General features: G+C 38.1%; 2 protein-coding genes across 12 annotated transcripts in view; both read left to right on the forward strand.

The window, feature by feature from the left end:
• Positions 1–102: 102 nt before the first annotated feature.
• ZBTB6 (zinc finger and BTB domain containing 6) lies at positions 103–9,426 on the forward strand. 2 transcript variants are annotated; one of them, XM_023544950.2, is made up of 3 exons: positions 103–1,752; positions 2,925–4,226; positions 5,440–9,426. In XM_023544950.2, the coding sequence occupies exon 2, from the start codon at positions 2,934–2,936 to the stop codon at positions 4,203–4,205; it is 1,272 nt and encodes a 423-aa protein (XP_023400718.1). In that variant the 5' UTR covers positions 103–1,752; positions 2,925–2,933; the 3' UTR covers positions 4,206–4,226; positions 5,440–9,426. The 2 variants fall into 2 exon arrangements, with proteins under 2 accessions (XP_023400718.1, XP_003407800.1); XM_003407752.4 differs by having other exon boundaries at positions 103–1,723.
• Positions 9,427–9,627: 201 nt separating this feature from the next.
• RC3H2 (ring finger and CCCH-type domains 2) overlaps positions 9,628–19,834 on the forward strand; it is a 48,345-nt gene continuing 38,138 nt past the window's right edge. For 7 of the 10 annotated variants that reach the window (XM_010587648.3, XM_010587649.3, XM_010587651.3 and 4 more), the window contains exons 1-2: positions 9,628–9,739; positions 17,054–17,352. In XM_010587648.3, coding sequence (XP_010585950.1) covers positions 17,122–17,352 — 231 coding nt within the window. In that variant the 5' untranslated portion in view covers positions 9,628–9,739; positions 17,054–17,121. Of the gene's footprint in view, positions 9,740–9,759; positions 17,353–19,223; positions 19,322–19,834 lie in introns of those variants that run through there. The other 3 variants (XM_023544955.2, XM_064291477.1, XM_064291476.1) reach the window with 3 other exon arrangements.

Consider the following 19,834-nt stretch of genomic DNA (forward strand, 5'->3'; position numbering starts at 1 on the left):
GTCAGTGGTTTATTTTCTCATTCTTTCCTTTCTTGCCTTCCTTTTCAGTTGCTTGAATTTGAATCCAGAATGTCTTCTTGATTCCTATTCTTTAAAAATGTATTAAGCATGCTGGGATCGCCTTCAGGAGAAAATGTGTGTTAAACAAAAATTATTGTTACTAGGTTCATTTGGAGGCCTGGTGGCTTAGTGGTTAAGAGCTGGGCTGCTAACCAGAAGGTTGCCAGTTTGAATCCACCAGCTACTCCTTGGAAACCCTGCTGAGCAGTTCTCGTCTGTCCTATAGGGTCACTTTGAGTCGGAATTGACCGGATGGCAACAGGTTTGGTTTTCCTTTTTTTAGGATCAGTTACTTCCCTGAGAGCACTTTGATTGCTAGAAGAGAGCAACTGCTTTTAAGCATTGGTTCAGATATTCCTTCATTGGTCAGATATTTGAGTGCCTACTGAGTGCTAGGGGGCAGTGGTGGTTCACTGGTAGAATTCTCACCTATGCAGGAGACCTAGGTAGGAAACCAGGTCAGTGCAGCCACCACCCGTCTGTCAGTGGAGCTTGTATGTTTTTATATTGCTGAACAGGTTTCAGCAGTTTCCAGACTAATTGGGACTGGGAAGAAAGGTCTGGCAATCTGATTCCAAAAATCAGTCAGTGAAAACCCGATAGGTCACAATTGTCCTATCCTCAACTGATTGTGTAGGTAGCACAGGACTGGCAGCATTTTATTAAGTCATACGTGGGGCCACACTGAATCGGGGGCCAACGTGAGGGCAGCTAACAACGAAGTATTAGATCGGAATACCTCCAACTAAATGGGACAAAAGTAATTTCAATATAGGTTTGATAAATGCAATAATGAAGGCTGTCAAAGGGATTACAAGCTCCAAAATGGGAGCCAACTAATTTAGGAGTAGTTCAGGAAACCTCCAGGGATAGTATGATTTATGAACGTTTTTGCAGTGAGAGAACAGGGTATGCCAGGAAACAGCAGGTCCAGAGGTTCAGAGGCTAGGTTTGCCAGGAGAGGAGGTAATCGGACAGCGACGCAGTAGGAGTTGTGAAGCTAGACCCAGAAGGTGGGACCAGATCCCCATAAGGAACTAAACAGGCAAACTCCAATACAGATTTCTATGGTAGTCTCTCTCCTTCCCTCCAAAAGCCCACTGCTGTCGAGTCGATTCCGACTCATTTCGACCCTATAGGACAGAGTGGAACTGCCCCATAGAATTTTCAAGGAGCGCCTGGTGGATTTGAACTGCTGACCTCTTCGTTAGCAGCCGTAGCACTTAGCCACTACGCCACCAGGGTTTCCTCCTTCCCTCCACCACCCTTTTAATTGTCGATGGCCATAGTTAAGAAGTCCCGGCCTCTTAGTATCCGTGAGGGCCTCAGGCGACCCGGCGCAGTGAATTCTGGATCGATGCGGTGTACGCAATTCACACCTCATTTCCACCTAGGACGTCTGGGAGAACTGACGACGGGGAACAGGTTGCGTCACGAAACCGGAACTGGAATAGGGCTTGCTGGAATTCGAGCAGCTTTCTGCCATTACAAGGATGGGGGTGGGGAGAGTTAGGAACGGAGAACGTCTAAAGATGTCCTTCCGGGGCGCCCAGACTGGACTGGTGAAGAATGAAACAGGTTGATACCGGATGTGTTTCCTCCTAGTCCAACTTCCGGTTTGGGCCGCCGCAGCCGCGGAAGCCTTGACTAATTTTCTGAGTCTGTGAGTAAGCACGAAGAAGACTCGGGCAGGTGGGGAGGCCTGAGGAAGAGGAAAGGGAGGAGGAGGAGGGCAGGAGGGCGCAGTCCCAGGTGGCTAGTCTGTTTATCCAACCCCCTGGCCGATAGGGCCTTGGCCCTGGCAAGCTTGGGTCGGGGAGACCAGTGTGCCGAGATGGAGAGATGGTTGAGGCCACCTTGGTGTCCGGTTTCAGTTCAACAGGATCCTGAGCTCCTCCTGCTCTGCCAGTCTCTGTGCTAGATGCAGAAGAACAGATGTTGGAAGGAACCGTCTCACGTTGCTCAGGGATCTACAGACTGTGGGGAAGACGGGAGGAGGAGTCACAGAAGTAGTATTTGGCCCTTAAAGGAGCCAAATCACTAACTGGAAAAAGGAATTAGAATTGCGAGTCAAACATATGTGCAAAGGTGTATTCGGGTCTTTTCTGTCAGGGCAATGATGAAAAATTTAATATTGAAGGAATTTCGAGTATGAAGTAGAGACTAGGGGGGGATAAAACTATAAAGTTGGGTTAGGGCCAGATCGTGAAGGATCTTCTTTACTGGACTAAGGAGATTGGTTAGTTCGACCTGAAGGAAGAGGGGAGCCAAGGAGGATTTAAAGCAGAAGAATGGGAAAAAAAAAAAAAAAGTTTTAACGGAAGTGAATTTTGGTTACAATCAGGAGGGTAGTTTGAAATATAGGCGAATGTGGTGTCAGGTAGACCTGATGGAAGGCACTGCAGTGCTTTTGGTGAAAAGAATGAGGACCTGTAATGGTGGGGAGTGGGAACGCTGGGAAATACATTACGGAGATTACATTAAGGTGTCTTGATTTGAAATACGATGTTAAATCGACTTTGTGTTGGGTGTTGCTTGTTACTGGATATTCAAAATTAAAAGTGTCGTTGATCATAAGGCACGTAAAATTTAGTAAAAGAGATTAATAGAAACTTAATTTTCTATGTGATGTAATTATTCGTTGTGATATAATTCAGTGTGATAAATGCTGTAGCAAACGTATGAAAAATGCGCTATGATCACAGAGAAATGCATTATAATCTTCTGAGTTTTAAGACAGTGTCTTAGGGGTTCACTCTCACCAGATTAGAATTTGGTTTTTGGATTTTTTTTTTTTTTCACTATCACAGTAGAGAAAAACATTCCCCATCCTTACATCAACGTGTGTGTTTTATTTTGCTTAGATTGTGACCATGGCTGCTGAGTCTGATGTTCTGCATTTCCAATTTGAACAGCAAGGAGATGTGGTCTTGCAGAAAATGAATCTTTTGAGACAGCAGAATTTGTTTTGTGATGTATCAATTTATATTAATGACACTGAGTTTCAGGGGCACAAGGTGATTTTTGCTGCCTGCTCCACTTTCATGAGAGATCAGTTTTTACTCACCCAATCAAAACATATCAGAATCACCATCTTGCAGAGTGCAGAAGTTGGCAGAAAATTGTTGCTCTCTTGTTATACTGGAGCACTTGAAGTTAAAAGGAAAGAACTTTTGAAATATTTGACTGCAGCTAGTTACCTTCAGATGGTTCACATTGTGGAAAAATGCACAGAAGCTTTGTCAAAGTATCTGGAAATTGATGTTTCTATGAAAAACAACAACCAGCATACTGACCTGTGCCAGTCCTCTGATCTAGATGTTAAGAATGAAGAAGAAAATTCAGATAAAGACTGTGAGATAATTGAAATTTCAGAAGATAGTCCTGTGAGCATGGATTTCCACGTTAAAGAGGAAAGCAGTGCTTTACAGTCTACAGTAGAGAGCTTGACATCAGAGAGAAAAGAAATGAAGTCACCAGAAATATCTACAGTGGATATAGGCTTTAAAGACAATGAAATTTGTATCCTTAGTGTGGAATCAATCAGTACAGCCGGTGCAGAAAATGAGCAGTTTTCACAGCCTTGTACCTCTTCAAAAGCAAACATGTATTTCTCTGAAACTCAGCATTCACTGATCAATTCTACAGTTGAGAATAGAGTGACAGAAATTCCTGGGAGTCAAGGCCAGGGCATATTTCATGAGAATACTGAAGGAAATCATGGTACAGTGAATGAGATTCAGAATCTGGAGGAAAGTTATTCACTGAGGCACCAGTGTCCTAGGTGCCCTCGAGGCTTCCTTCATGTTGAAAACTATCTGCGCCACCTTAAGATGCATAAACTTTTCTTGTGCTTACAGTGCGGAAAAACATTTACACAGAAGAAAAATCTCAACCGGCACATTCGAGGGCATATGGGCATACGGCCCTTCCAGTGTACTGTGTGCTTGAAAACATTTACTGCCAAAAGCACCCTTCAGGACCACTTGAACATACACAGTGGGGATCGTCCATACAAATGCCACTGTTGTGACATGGATTTCAAGCACAAATCTGCCCTGAAAAAGCACTTAACTTCTGTCCATGGCAGAAGCAATGGAGAAAAACTACCTAGGCCTGATCTCAAAAGGCAAAATCTACTATAATTAGAATCACACACTTGCTATGTAAGCCTTTTAATGTTCTTTTGACCAAATCTTTCTGTAAGAACGCAGCATTTGTAATATTGCATTTCCCCCCTTGCCTTTAGGTCTTATTTTTGGTCTGCCTATAGGGTCATTATGAGTCAGAATCGACTAGACAGCAGTGAGTTTGTTTTTTTTTGTTTTTTTTTTTAATACATGTTGAGCCCTGGTGGTGCAGTGGTTAAGAGCTTGGCTGCTAACCAGAAGGTCAGCAGTTCCGGTCCACCAGCTGGTCCTTGGAAACACTATGGAGCAATTCTATTCTGTCCTGTAGGGTTGCTATGAATCACAATCGACTCGATGACAGCGGGTTTGATTTTTGTTATTTCTTCTGAACTTCTAACAGTTCTAAAGTTGTGGGAGGCATGAAAATGCTGATGGGGCTCTCTTTCGCCACAAATGTTACTTATAAGTCCCAGTGGTATGACTACAGAAATAGTGTTCCTCTCTTAAATATTCTTGATTCTAGGGACAGAAAGGGGTCCAACAGTATTTCCAGATTCTGATTTGGAGTCTCTAGATGACTGATTTAACTAAATGTAAAATCCAAAATCTTTAAAGAATTAGGATAACAGATAATGAACCTAAAATCACAACTACTATCAGTTATTAGTCACTTTTGAGAGGTGATAAAAGCAGTGATTTTTTTTTTTTTAACTTTTAACTAATTGCTCTTGGATTCTAAACAGAAGGGACCTGTTGTTTTAAACTGTAAAGGAACACAATTCAAATTCACTTGGGAGTAGCAGAGTCTCCTTATACATGGACTAATATTCCTTAAAATAATTTTATTTCCTTGGATTACTAATATACGTATTTTAGAAGTGAATTGGTCCCAAGTTTCTTGATTTTATTTAAAATAGTCGCATTGAATAATTTTGTGGCCAGTAAAATTATACCATTGGCATGAAACTCTGAAAAATTACTTTTCTTAGAAATTCTAAATTTATCAATGATACGTGTTTTCTTGTTTCCTTTTTATTTTAATTAACATATAGTAAAATTTACCTCTTTTTTGATATACAGGTCTGTGAATTTTAATGTATGTGCTTTAGATTTGTACATTTATCACCACAATCATAAGATAGAACAGTTCCATTACCCAAAAATATTCCCTTACTCTGCCCCTTCTCCTAACCCTAACCCCTGGCAACCACTGATGAGTTCTCCATTATTATAACTTTGCATTTTCCAGGTACCATATGAATGGAATTACAGCTGCTAACCAGAAGGTCAGTACTATGAACCTACCAGCTGCTCTTCGGAAGGAAGATGTGGCAGTCTGATTCCATGAAGATACACAGCCTTGGAAGCCCTATGGGGCAGTTCTACTCTGTCTTATAGGGTTGCTATGAGTCAGTATGGAAACCCTGGTGGTGTAGTGGTTAAGTGCTACGGCTGCTAACCAAAGGGTTGGCAGTTCAAATCCGCCAGGCGCTCCTTGGAAACCCTACAGGGCAATTCTACTAGGGTCCTCTAGGGTTGCTATGAGTCGGAATCGACTCGACAGCACTGGGTTTGGTTTTGGTTTATGTGTCCGTATAGACTCAATGGCGATGGGTTTTTTTCATTTGTTTAACCTTTTGGGACTTTTTTTTTCACTCAACATAATGCCTTTGAGGTTAATTCATATTGTGTGTACCAATGGCTCCTTCCTTTTTTTTTTATCATTACTTTTGAGTTGGTATTATGTATTAATTTTTTAGCTGTCACTAGATGAATAGTTTAAACATTGGTAGCTATTAGTGACCCCTTAAATTTTAGTTAGTTTTTTTCATTTACATTGATGTGATTGTCATCCGTCACATGTTGACAAAAAAATCTCAACCATCCCTAGAGTTTTAGTCTCTATTTCCAGAAATGTGCCAAAAGAAAAACCATGATTGTATGGTTACCTTAGTGAGAGTAAAATTTCAGATTGTGTTTGAGCTGTTGCTGTCTGATATCCCTATCTATGTAAAATACAAAACATTTTTTGTTGTTAGGACAAAGATTAAAATATATTGCAGGGAAAATCACATTCTCTAAACACAGGAACTACTTTCAATAAAAAAGCCTGACATGGATGCATCTTACTTGGAAGATGTTCTGTTCTTTATCTACTTACCTCAGTTTTATGTAGAATTTCTGCTATATTTAATTTCTATTGATGTCCTTTCATATTTTCATATGTAATATACTTTGTACCATTTATAAGAATTTTACTGCTGAATAATCATGTTGATTTTTATGAATGTTAAATATCCTTTTTGTGATACCTTTGTGAAAAATATACCCTGCATAGAATTTTAACTCTGGAGGAGATTTTAGAGAATCCAGCTTTTATATTTTACAGATGAGAAAACTGACTTTATGACGTAGGTCGCTAGTTAGTGATATCAAGTCACTCTCCTTGGTTTTCTCTTAACTTCGTAAGTAAAATAATAGTTTAAAAAAAGGTCTTGATAATTTGTACAACTGTTGCCAGGTCTAAAAATCTATGATTTTATATTTAATTCTTCCCAAATCCCTGAGAACAAAGAAAGGAGAAAAGCAAGAGAAGAGAGTTTTGTGTCTTTATGAAAATTGGTATTTGAGTACTCTGTTGGAGACAGAATTATTCTAAAGTATATGGTGTTTTTCTTCCACTGGAGAAAAATCCTCAGCACTTAATTTTCTTTCTTATTTTACTTATGATTGGCCATTTATAGGCATGGAACTATATCCCTTTCAGAAGTAGTGTACTTGTGATTGAAGTATTTTTCTTATTTTTGCTTCCTAGGATGAAATTTTTGGAGGGAGGGGTATAAATGGGAGGGAGAGGGCAAAAGAACAGTAATAAATGGTTTTTTAATAAACTTGTGTCTATGATCTTGGGTGTTTAAAAAAAATTCACCATTGAAACTATGTCTAAATTTTTGTGTGCCTTGTAAGATTGTTGTGAATTTTTTTTTGTAATGCACTTTGAGACTTTTTTGTGTGGGGGGGAGGGTTGTTTTGTGAAAGTGATGGATGTTATTTATTATTATTTATTTCTGTTCAGTAGCACAGAGTGATCTCAAAAAATTCCTAAAAGAGTATCTGTTTGCATGATATGTCTAAATTCAGGAAAATGGAATCTTTTTTTAAAATGCAGGCATGGCAAAGTATAGAATTTGTTCATTTAAAACATTCTCTTTTAGTTGTCTATGTTTCTGGTATTAAAGAAACTGCAAGATATGTTTGAGTTACATCTCTTCCTTTACTGCATTTATGTATAAAAGATCATGAAACGGTAGTTGTTACTTTGTTATAAGAGAAAATCCTTGTTTTCTTTCTTTGAATGTAACTATCATGTCTTTACATAAGAAATAATAAACTGGAGGTGGGAATAGAGGGCTTTGTGTTTCTTCGACATCTGTGAATTTTAAAGAAGGAAAGAATTTCTCCTGGCTGTTTATTTAACCAGGAGTCCTGGTGGGGCAGTGGTTAAAGCGCCCAGCTGCTAACTGAAACATTGGCAGGCAGTTCAGACCCACCAGCCGCTCCATGGGAAGAAGATGTGGCAGTCCGCTTCCCTAAAGATTTACAGCCTTGGAAACTCTATGGGGCAGTTCTATTCTGTCCTACAGGTTGCTATGGGTTGGAATCAACTTGATGGCAACAGGTTTGGTTTTGGTTTTATTCATTTACTAATCATTGGGTAATCATTCATCAACAAATATTTACTGAGTTCCTACAATATGTACTTGTACTAAAAATTAGGTATACAGACAAAAATCCTTGCTCTCATGGAACTTCTAGTGGTAAGAGACAAACTGTAACAAGTAAAATCAATGTCAGATTTTGAAAAGGAGTTTGAAGAAAACTGGGTAGAAAATGCCATGGGAGGGGAGACAGTATTGTAATTTTTAATATGGTGATCAAGCTACCTTTGAAAAATCCTATTACCAAGTATATAAATACAGCACCCAGCACTGTCCAGTGGAATGGAAAACATTAAATGACCATTTTGGGGAACCTTTCTGGTATGATGAATTTCATAAAGAACAGAAAATGAAAAGGATAATGCATGGAAAGAAAAATCTGACTGGGCTAATGAATCTTTTAAGGAAATAATACACTGAATTTTCCTATCACACAAACAGTAATGACCATACTTTTTTTTTCTCTCTCTTTAAAGCTTATAGTTTATAAGGTACTTTCCCACTTGTCTTCTAATTTGTGGTAGGTTTACTTCTAGCGATGCTTTTTTTGGACATCTGGTTTCACACTGATCTTAAGTTTAATTAAAATTCGTAGCTATTTTCTTAACCTATGTTCTTCAGTTTCTTAGTAACGACGAATATGTAGTATCTACCTTTTAGGATTATTTTGTGGAGTCAATGAAACAAAATAGTAAAAATGAAATATTTCTTATCTAACAGGACCTGGCACTTGGTAGTTCATATGTGATTTCCTTATGTTAATTTCCTTACCCCGTCCCAGTTTTTTCTTTATGTATATTTTTTAAAAAGATTAATTCCTCCCTTACAGTTTGCTGTGAAAAATCCTTCAGCAAATATTTATTGAGCTATTAATGCCAGAATTTGTGCTTGATTTTTGATCCCTGTTAACTTTTGAGTTGTTTTCTCTTTGATAAGAGATAAGGTACGTGGAAGTGGCTGCCAAATTTTATTTTAATTGGGAGATTTCCTGGCACCTATGTGGATTGAGGGATCTGGTCAGCACTTAATTGGGGAAGGGTGAAGTAGAATGCGGAACCCTGGTGGGGCAGTGGTTAAAGCACTCCACTGCAAACCATAAGGTCGGTTGGAACCCACCAGCCACTGTGTGAGACAAAGATGTGGCAATCTGCTTCCATAAAGATTTACAACCTTGGAAACCCTGTGGGGCAGTTCCACTGACAAATGGTAGTATGATTTGTAATCAACTTGGTGGCAACGACTGGAAGTAAAATAGAACACATATATCAGATTCTAATCAATGGATACTACGTTTTTCACGAGAGAAGACAAGACACTTGCTTCCAGAACCTGTGTCAATCAGGCCGATTCCGGAGCTGATGAATGTGCAGGGAGTTTCCCATCAACCCTTTCGGCTTACCGAGGCCTTCTAACAGTGCTTCCCACAGTGCTCCGGGTCTCCCTCGACACGTGATCGGCGTGGTTAGGCTCCACCAGAGGGAAGCTGAAGCGCAATTTTGGTGACCAACAGGGGCTCTTTCACCTCCCCAACTCCCGGTTTTGCGTGATCTCGCGAGAGGTGGGGAGTTTCTTCTCGCGAGAGCTAAGTCGGGATCCCTCCAGGTCCGCCTCCGTGGTGAGAAGGAGAGGGAGGCGGAGGGAGGAGGAGGAGGCCCCGTCGCGGCCTTAGCCGCCGCCAACGGGGCTGTCCCTGTAGCTCCCGATGGAGTTTGATGTCGTGGAGCCGCCGCCGAGCTCTGCCCCGGCGAGACGAGGCGCCTCCGTCGCCGAGCCGCGCCGTCGCGGGGCTCCCGGGAGCGGCCCTTAGCGACCCCGCCCGGGCCCCCTCAGGTAGGGCGGAGGCGGGCACGATGCGGCTCGGGCCCCAGCCCGTATCCCGGGTCCCCAGCAGTCGGGAGGGAGAGTGGTCTCAGCCTGGGGCCTTGTGTGCTGTCGCTGCCGGTGCCCCGATGGTCAGGAACTGAGGACCGCACCTGACACCGGACTGGGCCGGGAGCCCCGGGCCTGAGGAGGCCCCTTGTTACGGCAGGGCTTTTTCGATGGCGGAGCGGGCAGCGCAAATGGCCACCTCCCTTCGACACTGCCCGAGGGGCGCCTCTGACCCCCAAGGAAGCCACCCAAGCAAAGGCCAGGTTCCTCTCTCCTATTTCTACACCAGTTAATAAGTGGGGCGTTTGGCGAAGGTCTTCAAAACCCAGTACTCTCCTTGTCGGTTTTTTTGCCCTGGAGCTTCCCGAGACCCCACCGCAGGGATGGTGGAGACGATCCGAGTGGTAAATAGGGACCCCCGGCAAACAATGCCCAGGGAGGGCTAAACCTCCCAGGAGGGAGATAACCGGACCAGTGTGGTTGCACAGGGCTTGTGACTAGGAGCAGTGGCATGAAACAGCCAGGGAATTCTGCTATGGCTTCTTCTTTCCCTCTTTCATTTTTCTTCCTTGGGGAAGCCTCTTGAGGAGACTCTTCCACCATCTTAGAAGAAGGGTAGAAAGCATCTTTGTTTCTCAGAGAAGCAGCTCCACTTTTCTCCATCCTTAGCTTTTAGGAAGGCAGAAGATGAGGGTAGCTATTATTTTCATTCTTCGGTTCACAGAAGATGAGTTTAAGATACCCGCAGATACAGCCTTGACACCAAAATAGTCGCAAGTAATCACTGACATAAGTAGATACAATCCAGTAATTTCCAACCTGTTTTATTATTTTTTTTAACAACCTAGGTTTCCTTCTTTTAATTCCTACTCTCACCCTACCTATGTGCCTTCTTTTAATTCCTGCGCTGACCCTAACCCTGCTGTGAATACCACTTTGTATTCCAAATTATCTTAAGTAATCTTTTTTTTTTTTCCATTTTTGTGTTAAACTTGTAAATTCCAACAGGAACTTTTGAATAACCTGAGAGAGCTAATGTTATTAACACCAAATTGATATAATTTCACCCAAAAGCAAAGAAACAATGTTTTAGTTAGCCTGTGCGGTGTCGTCATGGTTAAATATACAAATTAAGTTAAGACTTTTTGAACCATTAAGAATAGCCGATGGATTTTTCCATTATTGCCTTCTCTTATCTGTCTTAAAAGCTACACCACTGTTCTCGTCTCACATCCCTTCCTTATGTTGTTTACTTCTACATTCAGTTCTTGAAGAACATGAACTAGAGTTCATAATATCTTGTTAAGGGCCATTTTTCAGTATTGCCAATTTTGTTGATTTAGGGATTCATGTTTTTCAAATTGTAAGTTTGAAAAATTGCTAGAACAAAGTGTTAGACATATTCCAATCATGTTTAGGAAAGTAAATGTTATAATTCAAACAGCCTTCTATTCTTTGGGGTTTTAATTGCAGTCATGCTCGTTAGTGAATCCTTTAAGTTTCTCTTGATCTGTTATTACTCTTGTGTTAACCTGACATGTAAGAATACTTGTATGTCCTTTGTTCATATGTTTTCATTTATTCACTTTATGCTTTTGTAATTTGCTGTGTCTTCCAGTTTGAAAAAAAATCAGCAAAAGTTCCTTTTTTGGCAAAGCAGGTTTTTAAAACTTTTTTGTATTCAAAAACACCTTTTACGTCATATGCAATACCTAAGATGCTAAATAAAAAATGCTAAATAGACATATATAAAACCAACCCCATTGCCTTCGAGTCGATTCTGACTAATAGTGACTAACAAGGTCATAATAAGTATTTGCTTATCATTTTGGTTAGACTGGGCTGAAGCTTCACTTTCTGGCGATGGAAAAAGGAAATGTGGTAAAATAAAGCTAGCTGAATTTCAAAATAAGTTGACGCTTTGCATCCAGTCTCATGAATGCTTTAACTTGCATCTTTATGGTCATCAGAGTTTTCTAGTTCTGTGAAAGACATTTTAATTGTGACTTTCACCTGAAATTCTTAATGAAAGTTACTTTCGAATATTAGTTAATTTTAGATGCTCTAGAGCTGCACTATCCAATACTACCCACTAGCCACATGTGGCAGTTGAGCACTTGAAATGCAGCTAATGTGAACTGAGATGTGCTTAAGTGTAAAATACCCATCAGATTTCAAAGACTTAGTATCAGAATATTTAAAATATCTCAATAATTTTTTATACTGATTACATGTTAAAAGAATATTTTGGACAAACTTAAATGAAATATATTCTTAAAATTGTTTCTTTTTTCCTTTCATAATGTGACTACTAGAAAATTTTAAATTACATAGGTAGCTCACATTGTATTTCTATTAAATAGTGCTATTCTAGAACATCAATATCCTTCCCAGAAATAAATTATCTGAATAAAAGTAGACACATGAAAACCAAAAACTTCCTAATAGAGTACCCTTTTAAAATCAGAAAATCAAAAGGCTAAGAACATTTTGGTAATGTGAAGGATAAAGGTATCCATTAGCCATTATTTGATAGGCGGAAATGAGTGATTAGATGCTGTCTTAAAAATACAAGTATTTTTCAAGCTTAGTCATTACTAAAGAAGCAAATTTTGTTGGTTATATTAGTCAAAATGGAAAGTTATCCCATTACTGCCATATTAGAAGGTATTGAAAGTTAAGTCTCGTACTTATTTAAAAACCAAATTTTTTGTTTATCACCATAGTGGATTTAAGAAGTGAAACGTAAGTCTTTACTACAGCAAAGTCACCTGTAGTAGGAGCCTTTACAATTGTGATTCAACTCTTTTTTTTCTCTAATCCTTTTGATACGGTTTGGACGCTTAAGTTTTAGATCTTGCAGTTTCTTAGCTTAGAACCTAAATTCTACCCAAACCAAAAACCCATTGCCATCTAGTTGATTCTGACCTAGAACTGCGCCATAGGGTTTCCAAGGCTGTAATCTTTATGGGAGCAGACTGCCACTCCTTTCTCTCATTGAGTGGCTGGTAGGTTCAAACCACTGACCTTTCAGTTAGCAGCCAAGTGCTTAACAACTGTACCACCAGGGGCTTCTGTATTCTACCGACGATGCTTTAAATATAATTTTAAGCCCCAAAATAATTATTTTTAAGGTTTCTAAATTGAAAATCACTGTTAAGTCCATTTCAGTCACTTAAATTCCTTATATGGGTGAGCTGGAATAAAAATTGTCTTAATTAACATACCTGAGTCCTAAGCTTAGTACAGGGTTGACATCTTTATAAAGAGAATTGTAAAATACTGAAGGTTTTTTCTTATATGACAGTGAAAAAGGCATAGACTTTATTCTGGCATTTTTTTTAAACCAGGTGCCTTAGTCCTGAACTGGCTGCATAATATAGTGGACAAATAATAGAAAATGAAACTGCTTATGTGTATGCAGTTTGTTCTTAATAAAGCAGTTTGTAATTTGCATCATATCAAAGATGTCTGTTATTCCTCCTGTTTTATGGTTTAGCATTCATAGCAAGGAACTTAGAGTCTGAAAAATTACTTGAATAAAAATTTGTTTAAGGTCCTGTCTCTAATTTTTCTTACTCTTACCCTTTGTCTTTCTATCCCTCTTAAATTTAATGAAGTTAATGGAAATAACTTAAAATGTTTTTATTAAACAGCCCTTTAGATGTCTAGAGTTGTGGCCTTTTTAATCCATTTTATCTCAATTTGAAATGTCTTGGGACTATCTTTAAGTTGAATACTTATCTCATTATTAACTATAACCTTTTTTATTAGCAATTTAGACTTTTATAGGCTCACAGAAATACGTTACTATAAAATGTATTACAAATCTAGAATCTGGTTTTATAAAAGCATGTATTAGCTATTCTTGGTTCATTTAGATGCTTCTTTTTTTTTAATAAATTAGAAAGAGAACAGGTTTTTTATTCTTTTTGATACTTACAAAAATATTTTCTAGTAAAAATTTACAAAGTGCATTTTTAAAGAAATGAGTGTCCGATTTTGTCATCACTAGTTAAACTAGCTAACAACAATATAGCCTTCTTCCGTGATTTAGATAGTCTTATTTTCATTTGTCTATGTAATTGAGGAATCTAGAATTTATTGATAAAGGTAGTGAAGAAAAACATTTAAAAAATATTCAAAAGTCCTTAAGTCTCATCGTATAAGGAAAGAAAATTTGGCAGAGTTTCTTTTTTATGTTTGATAGGTATTCAATTTCTGGTAGAAATTAAACTTCTAGACATTAATTATATTAAAACTTGTAGTGTTTTTACGTCTAAAAACATGGGATATTATTACACAAAACTATCAAGAATATTCTGGAATAGTTTGAAACACTTCAGAACTGTATCACCCACCTGCCCCGTTGCCGTTGAGTCGATTCCGACTCATAGCAACCCTGTAGGACAGTAGAACAGTCCCACAGAGTTTCCAAGGAGTGTCTAGTGCCTTCAAACAGCCGACTTTTTGGTTAGCAGCCGTAGCTCTTAACTACTATGCGTATACTAGGTGAAAATATGAGAGATTAAAACTCCAGTGACTTCACGCCTTTGACCCAGTTTACTTTAATGTAAAGCATTTTGAGATGATCTTGGAAAACTAAATAAGGAAAGCATATTTGCTACTAGTCTTCTATTCCCCAGTGGCCTGTGATGTACCCTAGCCCACTAAATTAGCGTTTCCAAACAGGTGCCATTATGAAAAAATACATGCAGCATCTTGTTTTGATATTTGTTCGTGTTATTAACTAAATTAGGGCTCTCAGTAGTAGATTTAAGATAAAATTTGTTCTTCCTCAGGGACCTTTTCCTTGTATTATTCTCTATTATTGCAATAGAAAAGTGAACATTAAAGGGGTAAAAAATCTGGACAAAAGGAAATGAGGAACCCAGGGAAATGGGAAGAGTGCTGACACTGTAGGCAATGAAAGCAATTGTCATGGAACACTTTATGTATAAACTATTGAATGGGAAGCTTATTTGCTTTATAAACTTTAGCCAAAAGCACAATTTTTTTTTTAAGTGAATGTTAAAAATGCTAAGTAGCTGTAGGGAGTGATGTGTTTACCTGCTTAGTGCTCGGCTCTTAATGTTGGAAGCAAACTAACTGGATTTTAGATTGATGATGGCATTGATAGGTGTGGCAATGTGAGTGTGGAAGGTATAAAATAGAGTATATTATAACTTGCAAGATTTGGCTAGTTTAAAAATAAAGATATTAGATATTTTGAATTAAGAACTGTTTGAGAAAAATTGGTATAGGGTGCTTTTTACTTAGCAATTGATTTTTACCAAGATATTTTTTTATATCTTAGTTTTTGTGAACATAAAAGCATAGTAAAGGCTAACAGAATTTTTCGTTTCAGTGTTAATGGGAATGCTTTCAATTACATACTTTTTTCTTCTGAATCTGACTACATTTTTAAAAAACAAATTTCTGTGCAACTAATACACAGTGGTTTGTAAACAATTCTATGAACAAAGTATTGGCTGTTTGATTCCTCTAATTCCTAGTTTTCTTGTTCACCAGAGAACTTTTTGTAAGACTTATGTAAGTTTTCAATTGGAAGAGATGGAAAATTTGTGAAATGCAGAGTATTGTAGTTAAATATCTAAGGATTTTAAATTAGAAGACAATATAGTCTTGATATTGTAGCCAAGCACAGCCACCACTGGTCTATCAGCAAAGGCTTGTGTGTTGCGATGATGCCAAACAGGTTTCAGTGGAGCTTCCAGACCAAGACAGACTATGAATAAAAGCCTAAAATCTATTTCCAAAAAATCAGCCAGTAAAAACCCTGTGAATCACAGTGGTTTCATCCCATTGTGCATGGGTGCCTATGAATCAGGGGCTAACTTGATGGCAGCTAACAACAACAGTCTTGATATTGTCTTTTATTTTACCAAAAAATGTAACACAAACATTTTACTCTCAGGAATAAGAAAAGAAGAAATTCACTCACAGGCATTTTATCATGTGTTTTTCCAGTTTTTAATCAGATACGTATATAATTTTTCTCAAACCGTAATCGTACATAAATAGAAATTTATATTTTGCTTTTTTATCTTAGAATTATGAGAATGTTTTATTCTTCTTCCTCATTGGACCTGACAGTTCTTAGCAATATGTATCAATCACTAAATAGTATAGTTTTGTCAAAAGAATTACAGTGAACCACATTCAAGATTTTTAATACATGACAATAGCAACTCGAAAGATTAAATAGGAACCTCAGGGGGCAGTGAGTTTATGTTAATGGGGGAGGAACAATTCAGAAAAGGAGGGTGAGGATGGTTGGTGCAACTTGAAGAATGTAATCAATGTCACTGAATCATGTAGAAGCTTTTGAATTGGTGTGTGTTTTGCTGTGTATGTTGTCAACAACAAAAAAATAATTTTTTTTTAAAGGTTTTTAATACAACATGGATGTGAATAATTAAAATTTTTTTGCTTTGGCCGTATATTTTGTTGTCAGCATCATTCTTTCCTTTTTTTTTTTCACTCTTTAGCATTTCAAAACATACAGTTCTATCACTGCAATCTTCTCTTATACATGGATTTTCAATACCTCAATTAGCCTCTTGTCAAGTTCTAACTAAAGATTTCCTCCTTCATGAAGCTGTCAAGTTGAACATATTCTTAACTGACTTGGTCATTCAGATGGCAAGGCTGTTTCTTCACACTTGATTCACTATGGTATTGTTCAGCTCTAATAGTTTCCAGAGTTCACTAACTCTTGTCCTTAGGTGCCTTCGAGTCAGTGCCAACTCCTAACGACCCTGTAGGACCAAGTAGGTCTGCCCCATAGGGTTTCCAAGGAGCGGCTGGTAATTTGAACTGCCAACTTTTTGGTTAGCAGCCAAGCTCTTAACCACTGCGCCACTAGGGCACCTCACTAACTCTTAGACTGTATCTTAATGTGTTTTGGAGTAGTAGTTATATCAGGGGAACACTTGGAAAAAAAAAAGCCAGCGTGTGTTTTTACAAATGGAAATATGGGAAGTTAATCTGCTTATTTGATATGATCATTAAGAAAAATACATGAAAGCGTTGATGACTGTTACATGAGCAATCCATATAAATATAGGGTTTAATTGAAAGGAACACTATTATGGTATTGTGTCTGGACGGAAGTTCAGAAATTTAATTCAGCTAATTAAAAATACATTCAAAGCATATAAATTATTTAGACATATTTTAAGTTCTGAAACAGTTAACAATGAAATGTTAATGATGAATATATGGTTAATTCTTACTTTTGTCCATTTCTAGCTTACAAAACACTACACAGCAAAAATAATGATCTGCTAGACTGCTAACTGGAGCATCCAGCTTCCACAATGCCTGTGCAGGCAGCTCAATGGACAGAATTTCTGTCCTGTCCAATCTGCTATAATGAATTTGATGAGAATGTGCACAAACCCATCAGTTTAGGTTGTTCACACACTGTTTGCAAGACCTGCTTGAATAAACTTCACCGAAAAGCTTGTCCTTTTGATCAGACTGCCATCAACACAGACATTGACGTGCTTCCTGTCAATTTTGCACTTCTCCAGTTAGTGGGAGCCCAGGTAAGTTTTCAGGGTTTTACTAATCTGGTGTATGTAATAATTACTGAACTTTGTTCATTAAGGGGTGCAAAGTATGTTTAGTGATATTTGAAAAATATTTTCATGACTATTGTGCAGAAGATTTTGTTTAGGTAATGTTATGAATCTTTATGCAAAACCATAAATTCCCGTTATGGTTCTTTGTCTTTTTGTGTGTGTTCAACCATCTGGTCAATTTATGTTTATAAGTGATTTTGGTAGATAAGGAACATTTTTATATAAGCATACATAAATATTCATTAGGCGATATGAAAAGAATTATTATCAAAATTTTGACCAGTCTCAACCAACTGAAACCCCCAGTTGAAGGTGTTTTGTTTTTAATTTTACTTGACCTTCAGGGTAATAGTGTAAATGAGAAATTAAGATCTATTTAGGATCTATATATAGAAAACCATTTGCTAGTGTATCAGTTACAAATGCTGTACAGTTTCTTATGCTCAGGTACTGTGAAATGAATATATGTTTGTAATTATTTTACTGAATCAGATGAGGACCTTAGATTTATAACTCCCATTGAATTAGGACCTATTTTGTGCATCTATTATTACTAATTCTTACCATAGCTCTTCAGGTAGTTATTATCCCCATTTTACAGGTGAGGAAGAAGATGAAATTCTGTATATCATATACTACATATTAAAGTAAGAAAGTAAGGATTTTTCTGATTAATCATTTATTAGAAAATTCAGTGAGCCAAAATACTTCACTCCCTTAGTGTCTTGGTATTTAAAGTTTTCCTTTTAAAGCGTAAAATTTCTTTTCAAGGCTTATGATCACATTAGACACTCAAATTATGGTGCATTTATAATCAATAGTGTGTCATGTAACTGACAGCATTTTGTTCTTAGTGGTGCATAAAATAATATCTTTTGCAAATAGTGGCATTTTAGATCTGATAAAATACTATAGACTTTTTGTAATCATATTAGCTACCATTTATTTATCATCTGCTGTAGGTCAGGCAGGGTTGCTAATGAGTCAGAATCGACTCCATGGCAACGGGCTTGGTTTTTTTGGTTTTATAGGTCAGGTGGAGCAGTGGTTAAGAGCTTTGCTGATAACCAAAAGGTCAGCAGTTCCACTCCAGCAGCCACTCCTTGGAAACCCTATGGGGCAGTTCTACTCTGTCCTAAAGGGTCATGATGAGTTGGAATCGACTCGATGGCAGCGGGTTGGGGTTTTTTTTGGTTTATAGGTCAGGTAAAGAGCCCTGGTGACACAGTGATTGAGCATTGAGCTGCTAACCAAAAGGTCAGTGGTTCAAACCTACCAGCTGCTCCACGGAAGAAAGATTTCGCAGTCTGCTTCCGTAAGGATTACAGCCTTAAAAACCCTATGGGACATTTCTGCTGTGTCCTCCGGGGTCACTATGTGTCAGAATCGACTTGACAGCAGTGGGTTGGGTTTGGTTTTATAGGTCAGGGATTGTGTCATGCCCTTTATAAATGTTAGCACAACTGGTTCTTAAAATGGTCTATAGTCCTGTACAATGTGGCTTTTATTACCTTGTCAACCTCGTCTCTTACAACTGCGCTTCTCAGTCGTTCTGCATAAGCCACACTGGCCTCCTAGCCAGTTCGCAATAATGCTGAGGTGTTCTCTTCTCAGGGCTTTTGTACTGACTGTTATCTCTGCCTAGAATGCTTATTCTTTGGCTTTAAAGTCTTTATCCAAATGTCATAGTTTTCAAGGAGGCCTGTCCTGACCACCCCAGTTAAAACTGCAAACCCTTTCAGCATTCCCAATTCCCCCTATTCTTACTGAAAAATTTTTACTGATCACCTTTGACCATACTATATAAAATGGTTACTTATTTTGTTATTTATTAGCTGCCTCTCCTCATCTCCACCAGAATGTAAGTTCCACAAGGGTAAGAAATTTTTCTCTCTGATATACCCATAGCACCTACAACTGTGCCTGGCATATGGTAAGCATTCTGTGAATATCTGTTGAATTAAATTTAATTTTTATATTAGTTCTATGAAATAAGAATTTTCATCCTCATTTTTGAGCAGTTAAAAATAAGTTACTCACGATCACTCATAGAAGTTGCAGATCTGCAATTTATAAGTCAAGTTTTGACCTTTGATTCAGAACATTGGGGGTAGGCCATAAACAAAAAATATAGTAAGTGAATGATAGATAGTAAGAAGGTATTAAATGGTATGGGGAAAAAAGTCCTGCCTCTTTTCCCCCTACTTTTTATTTTGAAATACTTTTAGACTTAAAAAAAGTTGCAAAATAGTACACAAAGAACCTATGTAACTTTCCTCACATTCCCCTAATGTTAATATCTTTCATAGTCACAGCACAGTTATCAAACCCAAGAAATTAGCATTTATGCAATACTGTTTAACTGCTTGCGTTTTCTCCCCTTCATTAATCCACCCAGTCCCTGATATTAAGTGTAATGTTTTTGGAAAATAGGCTAGGTATTTGG

Source organism: Loxodonta africana, chromosome 9 (genome assembly GCF_030014295.1).
Source record: "Loxodonta africana isolate mLoxAfr1 chromosome 9, mLoxAfr1.hap2, whole genome shotgun sequence".
In the NCBI taxonomy this organism is placed as follows: domain Eukaryota; kingdom Metazoa; phylum Chordata; class Mammalia; order Proboscidea; family Elephantidae; genus Loxodonta; species Loxodonta africana.

Coding starts and splice junctions, on each gene's coding strand:
- ZBTB6 (XM_023544950.2), top strand. CDS start 2,934: ATGGCTGCTGAGTCTGATGTTCTGCATTTCCAATTTGAACAGCAAGGA.